Source organism: Notamacropus eugenii, chromosome 3 (assembly GCF_028372415.1).
Source record: "Notamacropus eugenii isolate mMacEug1 chromosome 3, mMacEug1.pri_v2, whole genome shotgun sequence".
Taxonomy (NCBI): domain Eukaryota; kingdom Metazoa; phylum Chordata; class Mammalia; order Diprotodontia; family Macropodidae; genus Notamacropus; species Notamacropus eugenii.
The window spans coordinates 299,900,117-299,916,818 of record NC_092874.1 but is presented as its reverse complement, the minus strand read 5'-3'; the positions used below and the strand labels follow the sequence as shown (position 1 = coordinate 299,916,818).

Below are 16,702 nucleotides of genomic sequence, written 5' to 3'. Positions count from 1 at the left end.
GGTATTGGGCTAACTTTCCACTCTAGATATATTGGGCTTCATTGGTCAATGGGCAGCCCTGCAGGTGAAAGAGAAAACCAGAGCTGAGTGACTTTCCAGCCACAGTGGCATCTCATGATGCCTTGAAAGACAAAATTCAAAGCCTACGTCTGTGTGCTTCCTGCCTGTGTAACTATGGAAAAAACAACTTTCCCACTCAAGTTCACCTGCAGAATGAAGGGCAATAAAATGTTGACTTTTTTCCCCCAAATTAAGAGATCGGACATTCCATCTTCCACCTATGCACCTTTGCCTAGGCTGTGCCCCATGTCTGGAATTCTCTCCCTCCTCACGCTTACCGCTTGGAATCCCGCCCTTCAGACCTCTCTCAGGTGCTGTGTCCGGCCTTCCTGACCCATAGGCTTCTGGGGCTAGAGCTGGAAGGAACCTCACAGATCAACTCATCCAACTCCCTAATTTCACAGAGGGGGAAACTGAGGCCCAGAGGAGTGATTTGAGCAAAGTCACACAGCCAATAAGTAGAAGCGTGGGATTCAGATCCAAACTTGTTGACTTCACATTGGCTGAGGAATAGGCTTGGAGGTGAAAGACCTGGGTTTGAGGCTAGGCGGTAATGCATATATAAACACATAGGTATATTATCCATGCATGAGTATATGTGGCTACTCAAGGGATCTCAGGGCTACAGCAGGAAGTGAGGCCCATAGCCCCAGAGTGAGGTGAGTTCCAGCTAGCTTTGCTCTGCTCATCCTTAGAAGGCAGAACCAGCAGCAGCAGGCAGAAAGAAATCCACTGCAGCTCCATGTGAAAACAACACTACCCAGCCCTCAGGTTTGTCCCAGAGCAAAACAGGTGCCTCCAGAAGGTGAGTTTGACCTCACCAGGTTTCAAGCACAGGCTACTTGAACACCTGCTGGGGATGCCAGAGTGGACATTTTTGTCCAGGTCTGGCCTTAGGACCCCTTCCCAACCAGAAATTCTGTGTCTGTGATTCTTGTACTCAAGAGAAATGAAGAGGAACTGCTTTCTCCAGGGAAAGCGACCCCAAGATCAGACCTTCTGGGGCAGAACTGAAGAGAGCACATCAGCTTCTCTAGGATGCTCCTGTCCCCCTCTGTCCCTAGTTGTAAAAGGGTAGTGCTGGCCATCTTTGCATCATCCGAATGGTTCCTAGAGCTCTGAGAAGGTCATGTTCTTCTCCCAGCATTTCTGGGAACCCTCATGGGAGCAAGAGCTGCCACATCCACTAGGGCTCCCTGCCAGAACTCCCTTCCCAATGCCAGGAGTCTAGGGAGGTGCCCATGCTTGAGAAGCCAAGATGAGAGAAGAGAGGGAGAGAGAGAGAGAGAGATGGGGGGAGAGAGAGGAGGTGCCATAGGAGTGGTACACATTGAACTGCCTGGCATTTGCATTGAGTTGATTCTGCCTGCATTTACACACATCTTCCCCCTCAACAGAATGGCAGTTCTTTGAAGGTAGGGACTTTCACTCTGGTCTTTTACATCTCAAGCATGGTGCCAAGTAGATGGTCATTTAAAATAGTTGTTTTAATTTTTTTTCAGTTAACAAGCCTTTACTTTCTCTCCTTCCTCCATTTGAAGCAAGAAACAGAAACCCCTCAGAACCAATATGCAGAGTCAAGTGAAGCAAATTTCCTTCTAGGCCACATCCAGAAACGTGGACTAACAAATGCTTGTTTATTGCTCTGTAGGGAAAGAGTGCTGGCCTTGAAGCCAGAAGACTTAGCTTGGATTCCTAGCTCTGCCCCTTGCTAGCCGTGTGACCAAGGACAAAGTACTGAGCCCTGATACACTTTAGGCTTTTCATCTGTAAAGTGGAGATAATCCTTCCATGGGCTATTTTTACTGGTTTTGTGTTTTGTTTTTTTTTTCAGCAACTTTAGTGTATAAACTATTATGTGTTACATATATACACACTATCACCATACAGGCTAACACATATTCTATGTTACCAATAGATTATAAACTCCCTGAGGGCAAGGACTATTTCATCACATTTGTCTTTGAATCCTCAGTGCCTGGCACATAGCCTGGAACACAGCAGGCTTTTTGATGAATTGATTCCCATTATGCTTACTAGACCAGTCCTAACTAGTGTAAACTGTATAAAAGGGAAACTCAGTTGCATGGGAGTAGGACTTGGGTTAGAGGAAGGCACAGGGCTGTCCTTGTGCCAGCCCTGGACCCTAAGGAGAACAGAAAGGAAGGTGGTCCTAGGTGAGGGGCCCTACAATGCCATGCCCTTGGGTGTAGCAGATACATCCAGTTGTGTCCCTTGACTCCAAAGTGCCTGGTGGAGGAATAGGGGTGGCGGGATAGGAAATAGGTAGAAAATGCCCCCCTGCATGTTGGCTCCCTGAATAAAGTTCCATTTGCCTTGTGCTAGTTATGACTCCGAATCTATATTACAGTTGTATCACTAACCTCTCCCAGGAGCTCTGTCTGTTTTGGCTCATTGACCAAAACTGTGGTTCAGCAGCACTTTCTAAAAAGTAATTGTCTGAAAAAGTGTCCGTGGCATTGGTACTATGGGCAGGCAGGCATCATAGCTCTTTTATGACTCTCAGGTTCCAAACACTCTAACTATTCATGGCTGGAGCATCCTGTCCTTCGCTCTGACCAAGTTGGACCAGCTGACGGTTAGCAGCAGCGATTAGCACTCTATTAGACTGGGGCAGTGGAGTACAGAGTGTACAATTTGATCTGGATGCAGAAAGCAGAGCACAGGGCACAGGTGATCCAACTCCAGCATCGCCTGTGTGAATGCCATCCTCTTTTTCAGGTTTTTCAAGACCCACCCCCCCGCCTCATCTTTGGGGGTTGACCTCCATCTGCCCAGAAGTCCTGGACAACTGCATTGTAATTTAGCTCAGTAAAAATCTTCTCATCTTCTCCTGGGTCCCTGCTCAGCATGCTAAATTGGTCTGGGTCATCCTCTAGTGCCCAAGCTGACTAGGGCTGCCTGCCAGATGGGCAGTTGTGAGAATCAAAGGAGATTATGTGTGCAAAGCACGTTGCAAACCTCACAGAATTACATGGAGTCACAGAGCCAGACCTGGAATAATAGTAATTATGTAACAGATAAAATATTATTACCTTACCTTTTTAAAATGAGGTAATGAATTATTATAGATTACCACATAATAATTATATATTATATAAAATTTTATTACATCATCTTATTTAAAGGAGGTAATAAATTCTATATATTATATAATAATTGTTATATAATCTATATAGTATTACATCATCTTATTTAAAGGGAGTAAATAATTCTCTATGATATAATAATAATATATCATATATAATATTATCACATTATCTTATTAAAAGGAGGTAAGAAATGCTCCTCTCCCCACCTCCCCTTGCCTGTTGCCAGTCCACCCCCATGGCAGGGGAAGGATTTGCTTCCATGCCCACCATTGCTTCAGACCAGTCCTAGCAACCACCCCAAAGGGAGCTAAGCCAAATCTCCAGATAAGGCTCTGATTCTGCTGTGAATGGTGATAACGGGAAGTGCAGATAGCTGCCCTAAGGGTGTTCTCCAGTGCAGAATTGCTCCCACTCTCTCATCAGTGGCTGCCGAGAAGCTCCTCCGTGTAGGAGTGGTACCCCTGTGTTGGCAGTGCCCTGGGTGCCTTTCTTTGATGTCTAGAAGTTGGTGGCTGCCTCCCAATAGTCTCCAGCTCCTTGTCATTGTCAGATCTCCCGGTGAGTGAGCCCCAGCTCGGACTGTTAAGGGAGACTGGATGAGGAGGGGCCAGGGAGAGCCCGATAGCCTGAGCTCTGGCTATGGTCCCAAGCGGGGAGCCCAGAGCTGTGCACCTAAGAGGCAGCTGAACTCCCACCCTTACGCAAGACTGACAGGTAGAGTCAAGACTGTCTGGCTGGCTGAGGCCTCCTTGTGGATTTAGAAACACATCCCCCATCCCTTCTGTATTTTTATTTTTATTTTTACTTCTGTTTTCATTTCCTGGAGTGCAGTCCCTAGGATTTAACTCTGCCCGAGCCAAGTGACTCCATCTTCTTCTCACCATCGGGAGAACTCTATACCAGTGAGAGTGCTTTAGATGGAGGATTAGGAGTGTGTGTCTGTGTGTGTGTATGTGTATGTATGTGTGAGTGTGTGATTATATATGTGATTGTGCATGTGTGTATGTGTGTGCATGTATATGTGAGTGTGTGCATGTATGTGTGTGCATGTGAGTGTATGTATGAGTGTATACCCTAAATATGTTGAACACATAGTGTCTCATTCCCTGTATTTGCATTACCAGTGCATAGCACAGTGTTAGGCACATAGTAGGTACTCTGTAAATCTTGGTGAACTCTCTTGATGGCAGACAGAACTCCAGACACCACGCACACTGTAGCTTGACCATGACCTTTCTTCCAAGGTCTAATTCCATTTAGTCCAATCCAATGAGCATTCAGTGGGTGTGTGCTGGGTGCCAGGCCCTGTGCTAAACCTTGATGCTACAAAAGTACAAATGAGAATTGGGAGTGGGGATTGAAGCATACACAGGTGAGGGAGGCCCAACATGTATATACCATACATACATATGTACATAGAATAAAAGAATGTATAAGAGCCTTTGTTTCTTCCTAGGATTTTTGGTTTTCTAATTCAATTTAGTACCATATCAAACCCAAGAATTCATCATATGCAAGGCACTATTGGGGGAAGGGGAAAGAAGTACAAACATGAAGTCTTTTATTAAGCTTTTTATTAAGCGCCTCCTGCATGCCAGGCGCTGCTTTGGCACTGAGGACACAGACAGAAAGTCAGCCGCCCCCATTCACAGGAAGATCACACTCTGTTCGGGGACATGGAGTGTCCACAGAGGAGTAAACACACAGATACAAAGGCTAGGTCATTTCTGCTGTTTCCATGTCCTTTCTTTTCCCCTTCATCCCCCCAAAAGATGGCAGCCTTGTTCACGGCCGAAGTCTAGTCTTCTTAGCAGTTACTGGCTTCTTGATTCAAGTGAACACAACAAATATTCATTAAGAGCCTACTGTGTGCAGGACCCTGGTCTCCATGGCAGAGACACAAAGCTGAACGAGATCCTAACCCCTTCCCGCAATGTGCTTTCAATCCAATAGGGGATTTGACAGGTACACGGATAAATCTAATACAAGATAAAAGGTGGAGACCTAGGCAAAGTCCCTGCTGGAGGGAGGGGGCAGGATTAGGGAGTGGGTACAGGGAGGAGATGGTAGCTGAGCTGGGCCTTTAAGGAAAGGAAGGAGGGTCTATTCCAGATCTGAGGGACGGCAGTGGGTTTGCAGTCCCCCTCACCCCAAAACATGCATTTCCCAAGAGAAGCAGCGAAAGAGAGAGGCTAGATGTTGTTAGGGTGCCGAGAGAGTGGGAGAGATGGCTTGTTCCATCTCTCCTCATCTACCAGCTCAGGAGAAAAACTAGCTTGGTTTGATTTTTCATGCAAAAGAGAAATGTGGAAGAGCTTTGGGGTCACTAGTCCAGCCCCTTCCCCCAGGCCCTCCCAGCCCACTCGGGGTCCTGCTCCTCTAGCTCTTGGTTAGGCCTGAGTCTAGAGCCAGTCAGAAGCTTCCCAGCTGCTCCCCGGGGGGATGGTGGATGACAAAGCCAACAGTCTACATGCAGCATGAGGAGATGTGACTAGAAGGTTAAACTGAACGTCTCTCCTTAGTCATCTAACTGCTTTCTGTCACTCTCCTTCAGACCTTTGCCGGGCATACCCTCCCCCATGGGGGTTCGGACGTATTCCTGGTTTCTCACCATGGTTCCCAGTTGGCTCAGCATCATCTGAACCCACAATCCTGCCCCCTCCCAACTGCCCATTAACTGGTCTGGTCTTGGCTGTGTTCATTGGCAGTGCTTGGAGTATGTAGGGAGTGTCAGGCGCTTTTGGTTTCGGTCATCTCCTCCACAGTGGGGGCAGTGCTGACTGTCCGGAGCTGCCCCATGGCAGCTGGTTTGACCGAGAGCACCAGGCGTTTGCGGAAGGTCTCACAGAGCACAATGTACACAAAGGGGTTGAGGCAACTGTTGGCATAGCCCAGGCTTATGGCTGCATTGTAGAGGTAAATGAAGGCCAGGGTGGGGCGACTGATGGAGAGCTGGGTCAACTGCAGCACATAGTAGGGTGCCCAGCAGACAAAGAAGACCAGACAGATGGCTATGGCTGTGCGTGTCACCCTCTTTGTCCGCAGCCGGATGCTGCGCTGAGAAGCTGGGGCCACTGAAGATGTCATTCGCTGGAGAATCCGTGCGTAGGCCACTGTGATGACCACAAAGGGCACAGCAAAGGCCAAAAAGAACTGGTATAGCGTGAACCAGTACAGATCAGTCTCTGGGTTGGGCAGACGAATGCCACAGCCAACAGTGTCTCCAGGGAAGGGGATCAGTCTGGCATAGAGCCAAACTGGGGTGATGCTGACGAAGGAGAGTGCCCAGAGGAGGCCAATCACCAGGGTGGCCACAGAAGGCTTCCTGAACTTGGTGGAGGAGATGGGGTGGACGGTGGCCAGGTAGCGATCGATGGCCATCGCCGTAAGGATGTAAGTGCTGGTGAACTGGCTGTTGGCATCCATAGCAGTGATGAGGGTGCACATGGTTTCCCCAAAATGCCAGACCCCATTGCCCATAAGCTGATGGATCATGAAGGGCATGCCCAGGAGAAAGAGCAGGTCTACCACAGAGAGGTTGATGATGAAGATGTCAGGCACATTGTTGCACCCGTGGAACTTGGACTTCTTCACCACGGTGAAGATAACCATTGAGTTTCCCACAATCCCCAGCAAGCAGATGATGCCAAACACAGAAGGCATGATGATATTGACATAGGATACTCGCCACAGGCGTGGTGGTGAAACTGGGGACAGAGAAAGCATGCTGCTAGCACAGCTGGCACAGCTGGCCACTTGCATTCTATACTGGCCCTGCCTGGAGGGCACATTAACACTATACCAGTTTGTCTTACCCTCACCTCGGCCTTTTCCCTTACTTCACTCCCAGCTGTTTCAGGGTGCCTTTCTATCCCATCTTACTTGCCCACCCCCAACCCCTTTCCCTTTCTGATGTGTGTGCACATGCATACATGTATGTATGTGTGGTCCATTTAGACCCGGCTTCAACTTCTTTATGACTGTGGGCAAGTCACTTAGCCTTTATGTGACTCATGCCACTACCTGGGAGGTATCTGGTATAGTGGAAAGAGTTCTGGATGGGGGGGGGTCCAATCTCAGATCTGTCATGTGTCTGTGAGACTTTGGACAAGTAATTACATTTCCTTGGGCCTCGGTTTACTCATTTTTAAAATGAAAGCCTTGAACCAGATGGTCTCTGAGGTTCTTTCCAAGCTCTCTTGTGTCTAAAATACGTTAGGGTTTACAAAGTGACTTCCCAGGCCACTGTCCATATGTGTGATCTCAGCTTATTTGAATGTAGTGGTCCTTGAGGGCAGATCTCACAGTTTGTATTTGTATCCCTAGTGCTTAGCACAATGCCTTAGTGTTTGCCTTTTTCTCCATTCATCCCGTTCATTCACCCATTCATTTCATCCATTCATCCATCCATCCATCCATTCACCCGTTCATTCATGTTTCCAGTAATTCCCAGTGCTGTATCCTCACATCAGCTCAAACGGATCCCCTCTTCTTAGCCTGCCAACCTCCAGCAGCAAATAAGCAGATGTATGAATTTTGCCAGATTCACTCACCACCTCGGAAGAGGACCCTATCTTTACTTCCTGAATTTCCTTAAAGGCACACCATATTAGGAATGTGTCCAGAAATGAACCCGTGGAATGTGTCCACGAATGACAGATTTTATGTCCTGGCTTCTCCCAGGATCATTCCATGAACCTTCAGTAACCAAATAGATGTAAAGGGTTTTCTCAGAAGGGACTATTCTGAGCCCCTGAATTCCTTTTTTCAGAGCACCTATGAGGAGAAGCTGTCTTGTGCTGCCTGGGTGACTTTCCTGATGACGGCTATGGAATGCATCAGCCAGACTGAGCCCCCTTAAGTCACACGCACACACACACACATCAACATACACACACATACACAGACACACAATCTTCCTCATCTAAACTATACTAGTGCTCACTGCCCTTAAGTCTCTCTGCTAATCATGGTAGAGACTGCAGCTCTCTCTGACCTCTGCATCATAGGAATTTCCCTCCACTCTCCTCCTCTCCTTCAATCTGACTCCTTCTCCCAAGCCTCCAGTCAGGCTAGGCTTAGCCCCAGAGCCAACCTGGCTAAATTCTCCAGAAAAGCATATCTTCTTGCTCAGCTCACAGAGCTGTGGTGAGGACAACTCTCAGGAAAGCTTGGAAGGCCCCAGAAATGGGAGTTCTTATGGTTATTGTCTGCCCCTCCCCCAGGGCTGCTGAGGACAATGCTCTCCCTAAACCTCAGCTATGAAAGGTAGAGATCAGAACACCTGGGGTAGAATCCTGGCTGAGTCTGTCCCCAAGTAGGCAGCCTTGGGGCATGTCACTCTACCTCACTTTCCACTTCTGCCAAACCAGAGAATTTGGACTCCACTACCTTGGAAGCCCCTTTCTAGATGAAGGCCTGTGCTTCTGTCAAACCAAGGGGTGTTATCATTCCCTGTCTCCTAGGGCTGTCATGAGAAGATCTCCCTGTGAACCCTAAGGGCTCTGCCATCCTCAGTTCTCCTACATGAAGACCTTCATGCCTGTATCTCCCAGTTGTACCCCCTTCCCCTCACACCATGGTGCTGCAGACCCCACTGCTTCTGAGGAACAAAATGAGACTCCTAGGCAAGGAAAATGCTCCTAACATCTCTTCTCCCTTTTCCTATTCAGTGGTTCCTCTCTTCCCATAATCCAATATTTAGCCTGGTGTTTTCCCCCTTCCCCATGCCCCTTGGCCCATGGGGGAAGACCTCTCCCCTTCCCCCCCATACACACACATATACACACATATACATATACGCACACTCACAGCCCACTAGCCCCAGGGCACACTTGTCTCTTCTCAGTCCTAGCCCCCCAACTCTGTTTTCTCTCCTGCTCTCATCAGCTTCCCCTTCAAGTTTTAGAAGACTGAGGATTGCCTACAGTTCTGAGAAGAGTAGGCTCCTAGACCTTGAGCTGGAATGGACCTCAGTCACCATCTTATCAACCTCACCCCCAACTTTACAAATAAGGAAGCTGAGGCCCAGGGAAGTTAAGTGGCTTGCCCAAGGTCACACAGGTTCACAGGCTAGTAGAAGAAGAGTTAGAAGGGGCCTCAGAAAATATTTAGCCCAATCTGCTCACTTTACACAGGGGGAAACTGAGGCCCAGGGAGGGGTGAGGTGATTTGCCCATAGTTACAGAATCAGTAATTACACATTTCAAGGTGGGATTTGAGCTTGAATCCTCTTTCCACTGTGCCTGCACTGACCCCTTCCTCCCTCCATTCCCCCCTCCACCTGCCCCCGGAGCCCACAGAAAGTTTCCCTGGGCAGTTTGGTCCTGAGCTGGATCGCTCCTGTCTCCCATCCCAAGTGCACGGCAGGAATGAGGGCCGGGGTGGGGGGTGGGGGAAGGAAGCCCCAGCCCCCAGCTCTACTCACCACCAGAGGTGAGGTTGCCTGCTCCGGGCTCTGAGACATTGGTGTCATTGGCGGTGAGGGGCAGCCAAGCCGTGGACAGGTCCATCCTTCCCTTCCTGCCTCCTTCTCCTGCTCCGGCTCCTTCTGCTCTGACTAGCTGAGCTCCCAGCCACCCACGCAGGCTGCGGCAGCTTCACTGGCTTCTGGCTTGTCCCAGAGCGCAAGCCCCGCAGTTCTGAAGGGGGGTCTTCCCCAGCCCCACTGGCCTCTCCAGCCTCCTGCCCAGCTGTTCCTTCCCGGTCCCTCCTTCTCCAGCTGACATCACCTGCTGATTAATAATCGGAGGCAGATGCGCGGTAACCTCCTGCATCCCAGGCAGAGACAGAGAGAGACAGAGGCACGCGCGCACACACACACACACACACACACACACACACACACACACACACACACACACACACACACACACACACACTGACTCAGAGAGAAGGCTGCCCTAATATCTGTGACGGGCTGCCCAGGTGGGGAAGGTGGGGAAGGGGAGCTTCTGGGAGCTGGAGCAAACCCTTCTCTTAAGACCAGGGCTCCCCAAGACTTTCTTTTCCACTTGTCTGCTGGCCATTGCTTCTGGCTGGTTGCCGCTGAGCTGTGCAGAGAGGATGAAGTGAGTGAGAGAAAGGAAGGGTAACTGGGAGATTGGGTGATTAGCCTTTGAAAGGACTGAGCTGGCACAAGTCATGATAGAGACAACGTGACGCTCCTTCCCTCGCCCACTTTCTGCCAGTATCACTCTCCAAAGCCCCAGATCTGCTCACATACTTATTGCCCCTTCCAAAACAAGCAGAGAGAGGACTGTCACATAGCCTCCTACCTTCTCTTTCTTTTCCAAACTTCCCACTTCCCCATTCCTTCTCTCACTGAACTTGCATTTTCTTTCATAATTTGAATAATATTGGGACTGGAAACAGCTAGGAATTCTAGTATTCCTGGACACAAATGGAGAGTAGGGGACTTTAGCCCCTCTTCTTGCAGGGAATAACCTTCTTCCTGTCTTAGTCAGCTAGGATTGTACCAGGAGAGAGAGCAGCTCAGAGAGCTCTGCACAGGAAGGGCCTCTTCTGAGTCCCCAGTTATCCTACCCTAGTTACAGCTTTGGATGCTAATGGCTCTGATTGGAAAACTCCAAGAAGAGCCCTGGCCTGCCAAAATTGTTGACTTTAAGTGAAAAGGACTTCAGTCCAACTCCCTCATTTTACAAATGAAGAAAACTGAGGTCTGGGGTTATTAAGTGATTTGTCCAAAGAGACACAGATGTCAGGGGCAGGCTTTGACCCTACGTCCTTTGGCTGTAAATCCACAGCCCTTTCTATTGTACCACGTTGCCCCTTACTCATACAGGCTGGTGCACCAAAGGGTGAGAGATCAGCTCCTCACAACTCAGTCCAGAAAAGTGCTGGTTCTTGCCATAGGTGGAGCAGGTGAGTCAGACAATGGGTCACATCTAGATTACTTACCTGGGCCTTTGAGGCGTCTATCTGTTTGTGCAACTTCATCTCCCACCCCTCCTCTCTATAAAACTTCTGAACAAGTCAGATTGTCCAACGCATCATTTCCTGTACTTGTACTGTTTCCCCTACCCTTGCCATTCCCTACATTTGGTATGCCTTTCTACCTCTTCTATGCTGACTGTCTTTCAAAGCCCAGCTCAGTTCTGATCTCTTATACAAAGCCTACTCAGATGTCACCAGCCCTTGAGGAATCTCCCCCTCCTCTGAACCAAAAATTATCCTCTGCATAGCTCATCTGACAAACTCTGAGGATCTGGAATGCCAAGCAATGAGAAACATGACATGGCAGAAGTACTGAACACAGTGTCTTAGTAGAGCCCTAGACTTAGGATTCTGACCCAGCTCTTAGAGGATGGTCTTCTGTTTGGGGAATCACATTTTTAGGAAGGCCATTGACAAACTGGAGCATGTCCAGAAAATGGGAAAGGACCTTGAGTCTGAGTCATCAGAGGACCAAATGAGGAGATGTGGAGCTGTGGTTAGAGAAAACATAGGGAAGACATCATAGCTGCCTTCTAGTGTTTTAACAGTGTTATAACATGAGAGAGGAATTCAACTCATTCTATTTGGCTCCTGGAGAAAGAGGACAATGGGGAGAAATGGTAGGGAAGCAGGTTTAGGCTCCATGCAAGGACAAGGAGATCTGTGTGAACATGGCATGGGTTGCCCTGGAAAGGAGGGGCCTCTCGTCCCTGGAGGTCTACCTTTAAGAGGAGACTGGACCCATGGATTGGGATATTATAGGCAGGATCCTTAGTCATGTATGGGTTGTACTACGTGACCTTTGAAGTCCTTCCCTGCTCTGAGATTCTGTGATTCTGACTTGAATCTAGCCTTAAGAAGCCTTGTCAGTGAGCAAGTCTATGAACTCTTTGTCCTACCTGTCTCTCCTCTGTTAAGAAAACAGCATCCAAAGATAACACTCATATCCAATGGATCTGTGACCTCTACTGGTGAGGATCTGACCCATCCATGACTCTCATCCATGCTGTCCCATGAAGTTTTCCACAAGGGATTCACCAAATGTGCTGGTAGCCTTCCCAACTTTCTCCTGACATCACTAGAATACTAGCAGAAAACACAGATAGTCCATAAGTTATACCTCATTCTTGCCACATGACCAACCTGTTACCTTTGCCAACCAGACTTTTCCCTGAAGAATCCATTAGGATGTGAGTGCCTTGAGTACATTCTTTGGTGTTATATCTCCCACACCAAGTCCAGTGGGTGCTTAATACATACTTGTTGATTGATATCATTCATAGGATTATAGGACCATAGATCTAGACTAGATGGGACCTTAGAAGTCATCTGGTCCAATTCTTTTACAGTCAAGTAAACTGCGATCCAAGGTGGTTTTGCCTGTGATGGCATAGGTAGTAAGTCGAGGCTGCTTTCTGCCATCCTTCTTTGTTGCATATTGTGACGCTTTCCCCTCTCCTCTCCTGCCCCCTCCACCACACACCCCTCTATTGCCCTCCACATGGCACTCATTTTGGGTTCTTCAGAGTGCTGTGCATCATGATTTATAGGCCTTTAAAAACACTGGGAGAATGTTGACATTAAAAAGACAGTTTGGGGTGGTTGAAGTAGCTTTTCTATACCCCCGAGGCAATTTCTCTCCCTCCTATTCCGTTCTGGGCCCAAGGGTCTATTTGCAGCATCTCTCCAGGACCATTTGTTGCTGGACGCAATCTTTAGTTTGTCCATCTAGTCAGGCACAAGTCCTCGTCTAATCAGCTGGGAGATGACGGACTCTTTTAAAGGGCCGTAGAAGCATCAACTACACTTCATCATTGCTATCTCATTCTTCACACCTTTATCAATGGAGTCAAAGAAAGCCAGTTGTGGGAGTGATCACTATCCTGCAGGTTTAATCTTCTGCAGGCTCTGGTGCAGGGGAAGAAAATGACTGGTTTTTGTAGTCGGAAGAAAAGCTTGGGATGTGCACTCCTCATCTGAAGGCTTACTGCAAGCATCCTTGGGATAGCTCAGGCAGCAGAGCGAACCACAGGGTCAGTAGGCTTCTCATCTCCTTCTGATCTCCTGCTCCAGGTCTCTACATTTTGAAAGCTCTTCACTTTGTGTAGCTGGAATACAATAGTATTTGATATGGCAACATTTTACTGCTACCGTTATTATTGGTGTTGATGATGATGGGGTATAGATGAAGCTTGTGCTTTCTCTGGTCTAATGAACACCTAGATGTTTGGAGACTTCTTCTACCAAGACAGGTCAGCACATCTCTGCAATTTCCAGTCTTTGAGCATTCATCGCCTAGAACAACTGACTTGCCCAGTATCACACAGCCAGTATATATCATTATGCCCACGATTATTATTCAAAATTTATTCTTCTCATATTGTTTAATGGAATTCAGATAAAAACAACCATGGGACTAGTTCCTCAATTTAGGCAAGGAAATATTACCCTTTCTACCCATTAATCCATCAGTTGTGTGCCCCTGGCCAAGTCAGTTAAATGCCAGCTGCCTCAGTTTCTTTTTTTTTATCTGTGAAATGGGGATAATAATAGCATATATCTCCAGGGTTGCTATGAGGGTAAAATGAGATTATATTTGTAAGCTGCTTTGCAAACCTTAAAACACTATATAAATTCCAGCTATTATTATCATGTAGGAAATTGTGTTGCTTGATCACACATATTTATTACGAGGGTTTGATTTTTCTTTCTTTTTTTCCCCAATGGGTATGTAGAAGGGCTAGGATGGCTAGGGTAGCCAAAAAAAAAAAGTCATTGAAACATTTTTTTTTAATGTGGAAAGAGACCAGAAGGAGACTAAAAAGAAGCAGGGATCAGAAGGACAGTTTTGAAAGCTACAGCTTGAACTTATTATATCATTAAAAAGGAAATCAAACAATGCATAATGGAGACCTGAAGAAGTTTCATATACAATCCTCTTTTTCTAGTCTAATATGTACATGGAAATGCCTATTTTATCTGGTGTTATGTTTTTGAAAATAATGTTTTTCCAATTACATATAAAAAAGTTGAAAACATTCTTTTTTTCTAATTCTGAGTTTCCAATTCTATTCCTCCCTCTGTCTCCTCCCCACTACTCAGGAAGGCAAGCAATTTGATATAGGTTATACATGTGCAATCACGTAAAACATATTTGCATATTAGTCATGTTGTGAAAGCAAACAGATGCTCCTCCCCAAAATGGTGTTTGTTATGTTTGAATAAAAATAATTGTTTAAAGAAAGACTCTCACGATTATCCAGTGGGGAGGGGACAACACCTGTTGGACTAAGGTGGTGACTGTGTGAGTGGAGAGATGGGATTCTGTGGAGGTAGAAGTGACAAGAGTTGGGAATTAACTGGATTGGAGGGGTGCGGGAGAGTGAGCGGATGACACCACAACCACCTTAGTGTGCCTTGCCCTTTGTTTTGTTATCATGGTGCGAGTTACTTTCAAAGGTACTTTCCAAATCTGCTGTGCTCCAATTTTCACTTCTGAAGGAAGACATTCCTTCAGGGCATTTCATAGATGCAAATTATTTTAACATTCTTCTTTCTAGTCATTTTTTTATGTCAGAAGGCCAGGAAATCAACCCTCTTCTTCAGCTTAACCTCATGCTCTATGTGTTTCTCTGGAGAAGACTTATAAGTGAGAGTCGCTGGTAAACCTTGAACTACTTAACTCTCTGAAAAGCACAACCTACTTTTAAGCTTAATTTGTATGATTGACATATTCTCCCTCACTTTCTTAAGTCTAGACAATCAGCAAAACAATAAATTGATCCCTGGTTTGTATAACAGTGGCTGATTTCTAAGGTATAAAAGATCACAAGGGAAATTTCATAGAAATGAGCTGACTCCATTGCACCCTTGCTTTGTAAGGATCCCCTTCATCCACTGGCTCAATTTGACCGCTGAACTCAGGCTCAAAGCCTCTGGTCTCTCTCCATCCTTTACACTTCTTCAGTGCAAATGATATGTGAAATCATCACATAAAGACGTCACGAGACAAAGAAGCTGTTTGACATGGGTTTGGGTTGGGTTTTTTTTTAATGGTTCCTTAAAGTTTCATGTTATCCAGGTGTAAGGAATAATATGTCTTAATTCAAGTCCTTCTTTATTTTAGAAGGTATACTTAGTTCTATGGAGGAGAGATGATCATGGATTTAAGGCTGGGCAGAATTGTTATCAGAATCCTTCAAATAATAATAGCTCATTCAGAGCTTTAAGGTTTATAAAATTCTTTACATATATTCTGTCATTTGATCCTCAGGACAATCCTGTGAGGTAGACGCTATTATCATCACCTTTTTACAGACATGGAAACAGGCGTAAAGAAGTTAAGGGTCACTCAGCTGAGTGAGTCAGGATTGGAACCTGTCTTCCTGACTCTAAGTCCCTGTTACTTTTTCAAGACTGGCTCCCTCAGGGTTAGTCTAATATTTTTTATGTGATAGTCTCCATGTAATCTGATGAAACCTATGGGCCTCCTCCTTAGGGTATTATTTTTAAATGCATAAAATAAAATACATAGGATTACAAAGGACACTGAGTATTTTGAAATCATTATTAAATATATCAATTTTTTAAAACCTAGTTAAAAGCCCTTACTCTATGGGGAGAAGATCAGTGAAGAGAATCTTTTGCTTCTTTTCAAACAGTGTCAAATTAAGGTTCCTTCTGGAACTCTTAGGAATCAACAACAAGTAACAAGGGGGCGGAGCCAAGATGGCGGAGTAGAAAGACGCAGATACACATAGCTCCGAACCCACAACCCACAGAACGGCTAGAGGGGACCAACACACGGTGAATTCTGCACCTAGAGGCCACGGAATATTGGAGCGAGGGAGATTTCTGTTCCGGAGAGACCTGCAAACCTCTCGCGGGGTCCTTCGCGCTGTGGACTGGGCTCTGGGACTGGGAGCTGAGGGCAGCCCTGCAGCGGCCTCGGCACCGAGAGGAAAAGATCCGAGCGGGCTTCAGGGACGGGATCTCCAGCGGCCACGCGGGTCCCTCCACCCACAGAGGGACCTGTAAACCTCTCGTGGAGGGTCCGAGCTCCGAGAGGTACAGATCCAAGCAGGCTTTAGGGACGGGATTTCCAGCGGTGGCACAAGCCCCTCCACCCACAGGTGAGGGTCGGTGAGAGAGTCTCTTTGGTGGGTCGAGAGGGGAGTGGGGTGCCCCCATGGCTCGAGCCCCCCCGGGAGATAGAAGCTGAGAGGCGGCTGCAGATGGGGGCTCCCCAAGCGGGCGGGAGCCTGGATCCATTGTGGAAGGTCTGTGCATAAACCCCCTGAGGGAACTGGGCCTGAGAGGCGGCCCTGCCCCGACCTGACCATCTGAACTTAATTCTCACACAGAATAGCAGCCCTGCCCCTGCCAAAAGCCCTAAGGCAGGAAGCAGCATTTGAATCTCAGTCCCCAAACGCTGGCTGGGAGGACCAGGAGGCGAGGTGGGTGTGAGGAGAATATTCAGAGGTCAAGCCACTGGCTGGGGAGAATGCCCAGAAAAGGGAAAAGAAATAAAACTATTGAAGGGTACTTTCTCGGAGAAAAGACACCTCCTCCCT

General features: G+C 47.2%; 1 protein-coding gene across 1 annotated transcript; it reads right to left on the bottom strand.

The window, feature by feature from the left end:
- Window positions 1-4,732: 4,732 nt before the first annotated feature.
- MCHR1 (melanin concentrating hormone receptor 1) lies at window positions 4,733-9,883 on the bottom strand. Its single transcript, XM_072656237.1, has 2 exons — window positions 9,601-9,883; window positions 4,733-6,880 (listed from the first exon to the last, which is right to left on the bottom strand). The coding sequence occupies exons 1-2, from the start codon at window positions 9,683-9,685 to the stop codon at window positions 5,904-5,906; spliced, it is 1,062 nt and encodes a 353-aa protein (XP_072512338.1). The 5' UTR covers window positions 9,686-9,883; the 3' UTR covers window positions 4,733-5,903.
- Between the last annotated feature and the right edge of the window lie 6,819 nt (window positions 9,884-16,702).

Coding starts and splice junctions, on each gene's coding strand:
- MCHR1 (XM_072656237.1), bottom strand. CDS start 9,685: ATGGACCTGTCCACGGCTTGGCTGCCCCTCACCGCCAATGACACCAAT. Junction 6,881..9,600: donor AGGCAACCTCACCTCTGGTG/GTGAGTAGAGCT, acceptor CTCTGTCCCCAG/TTTCACCACCACGCCTGTGG.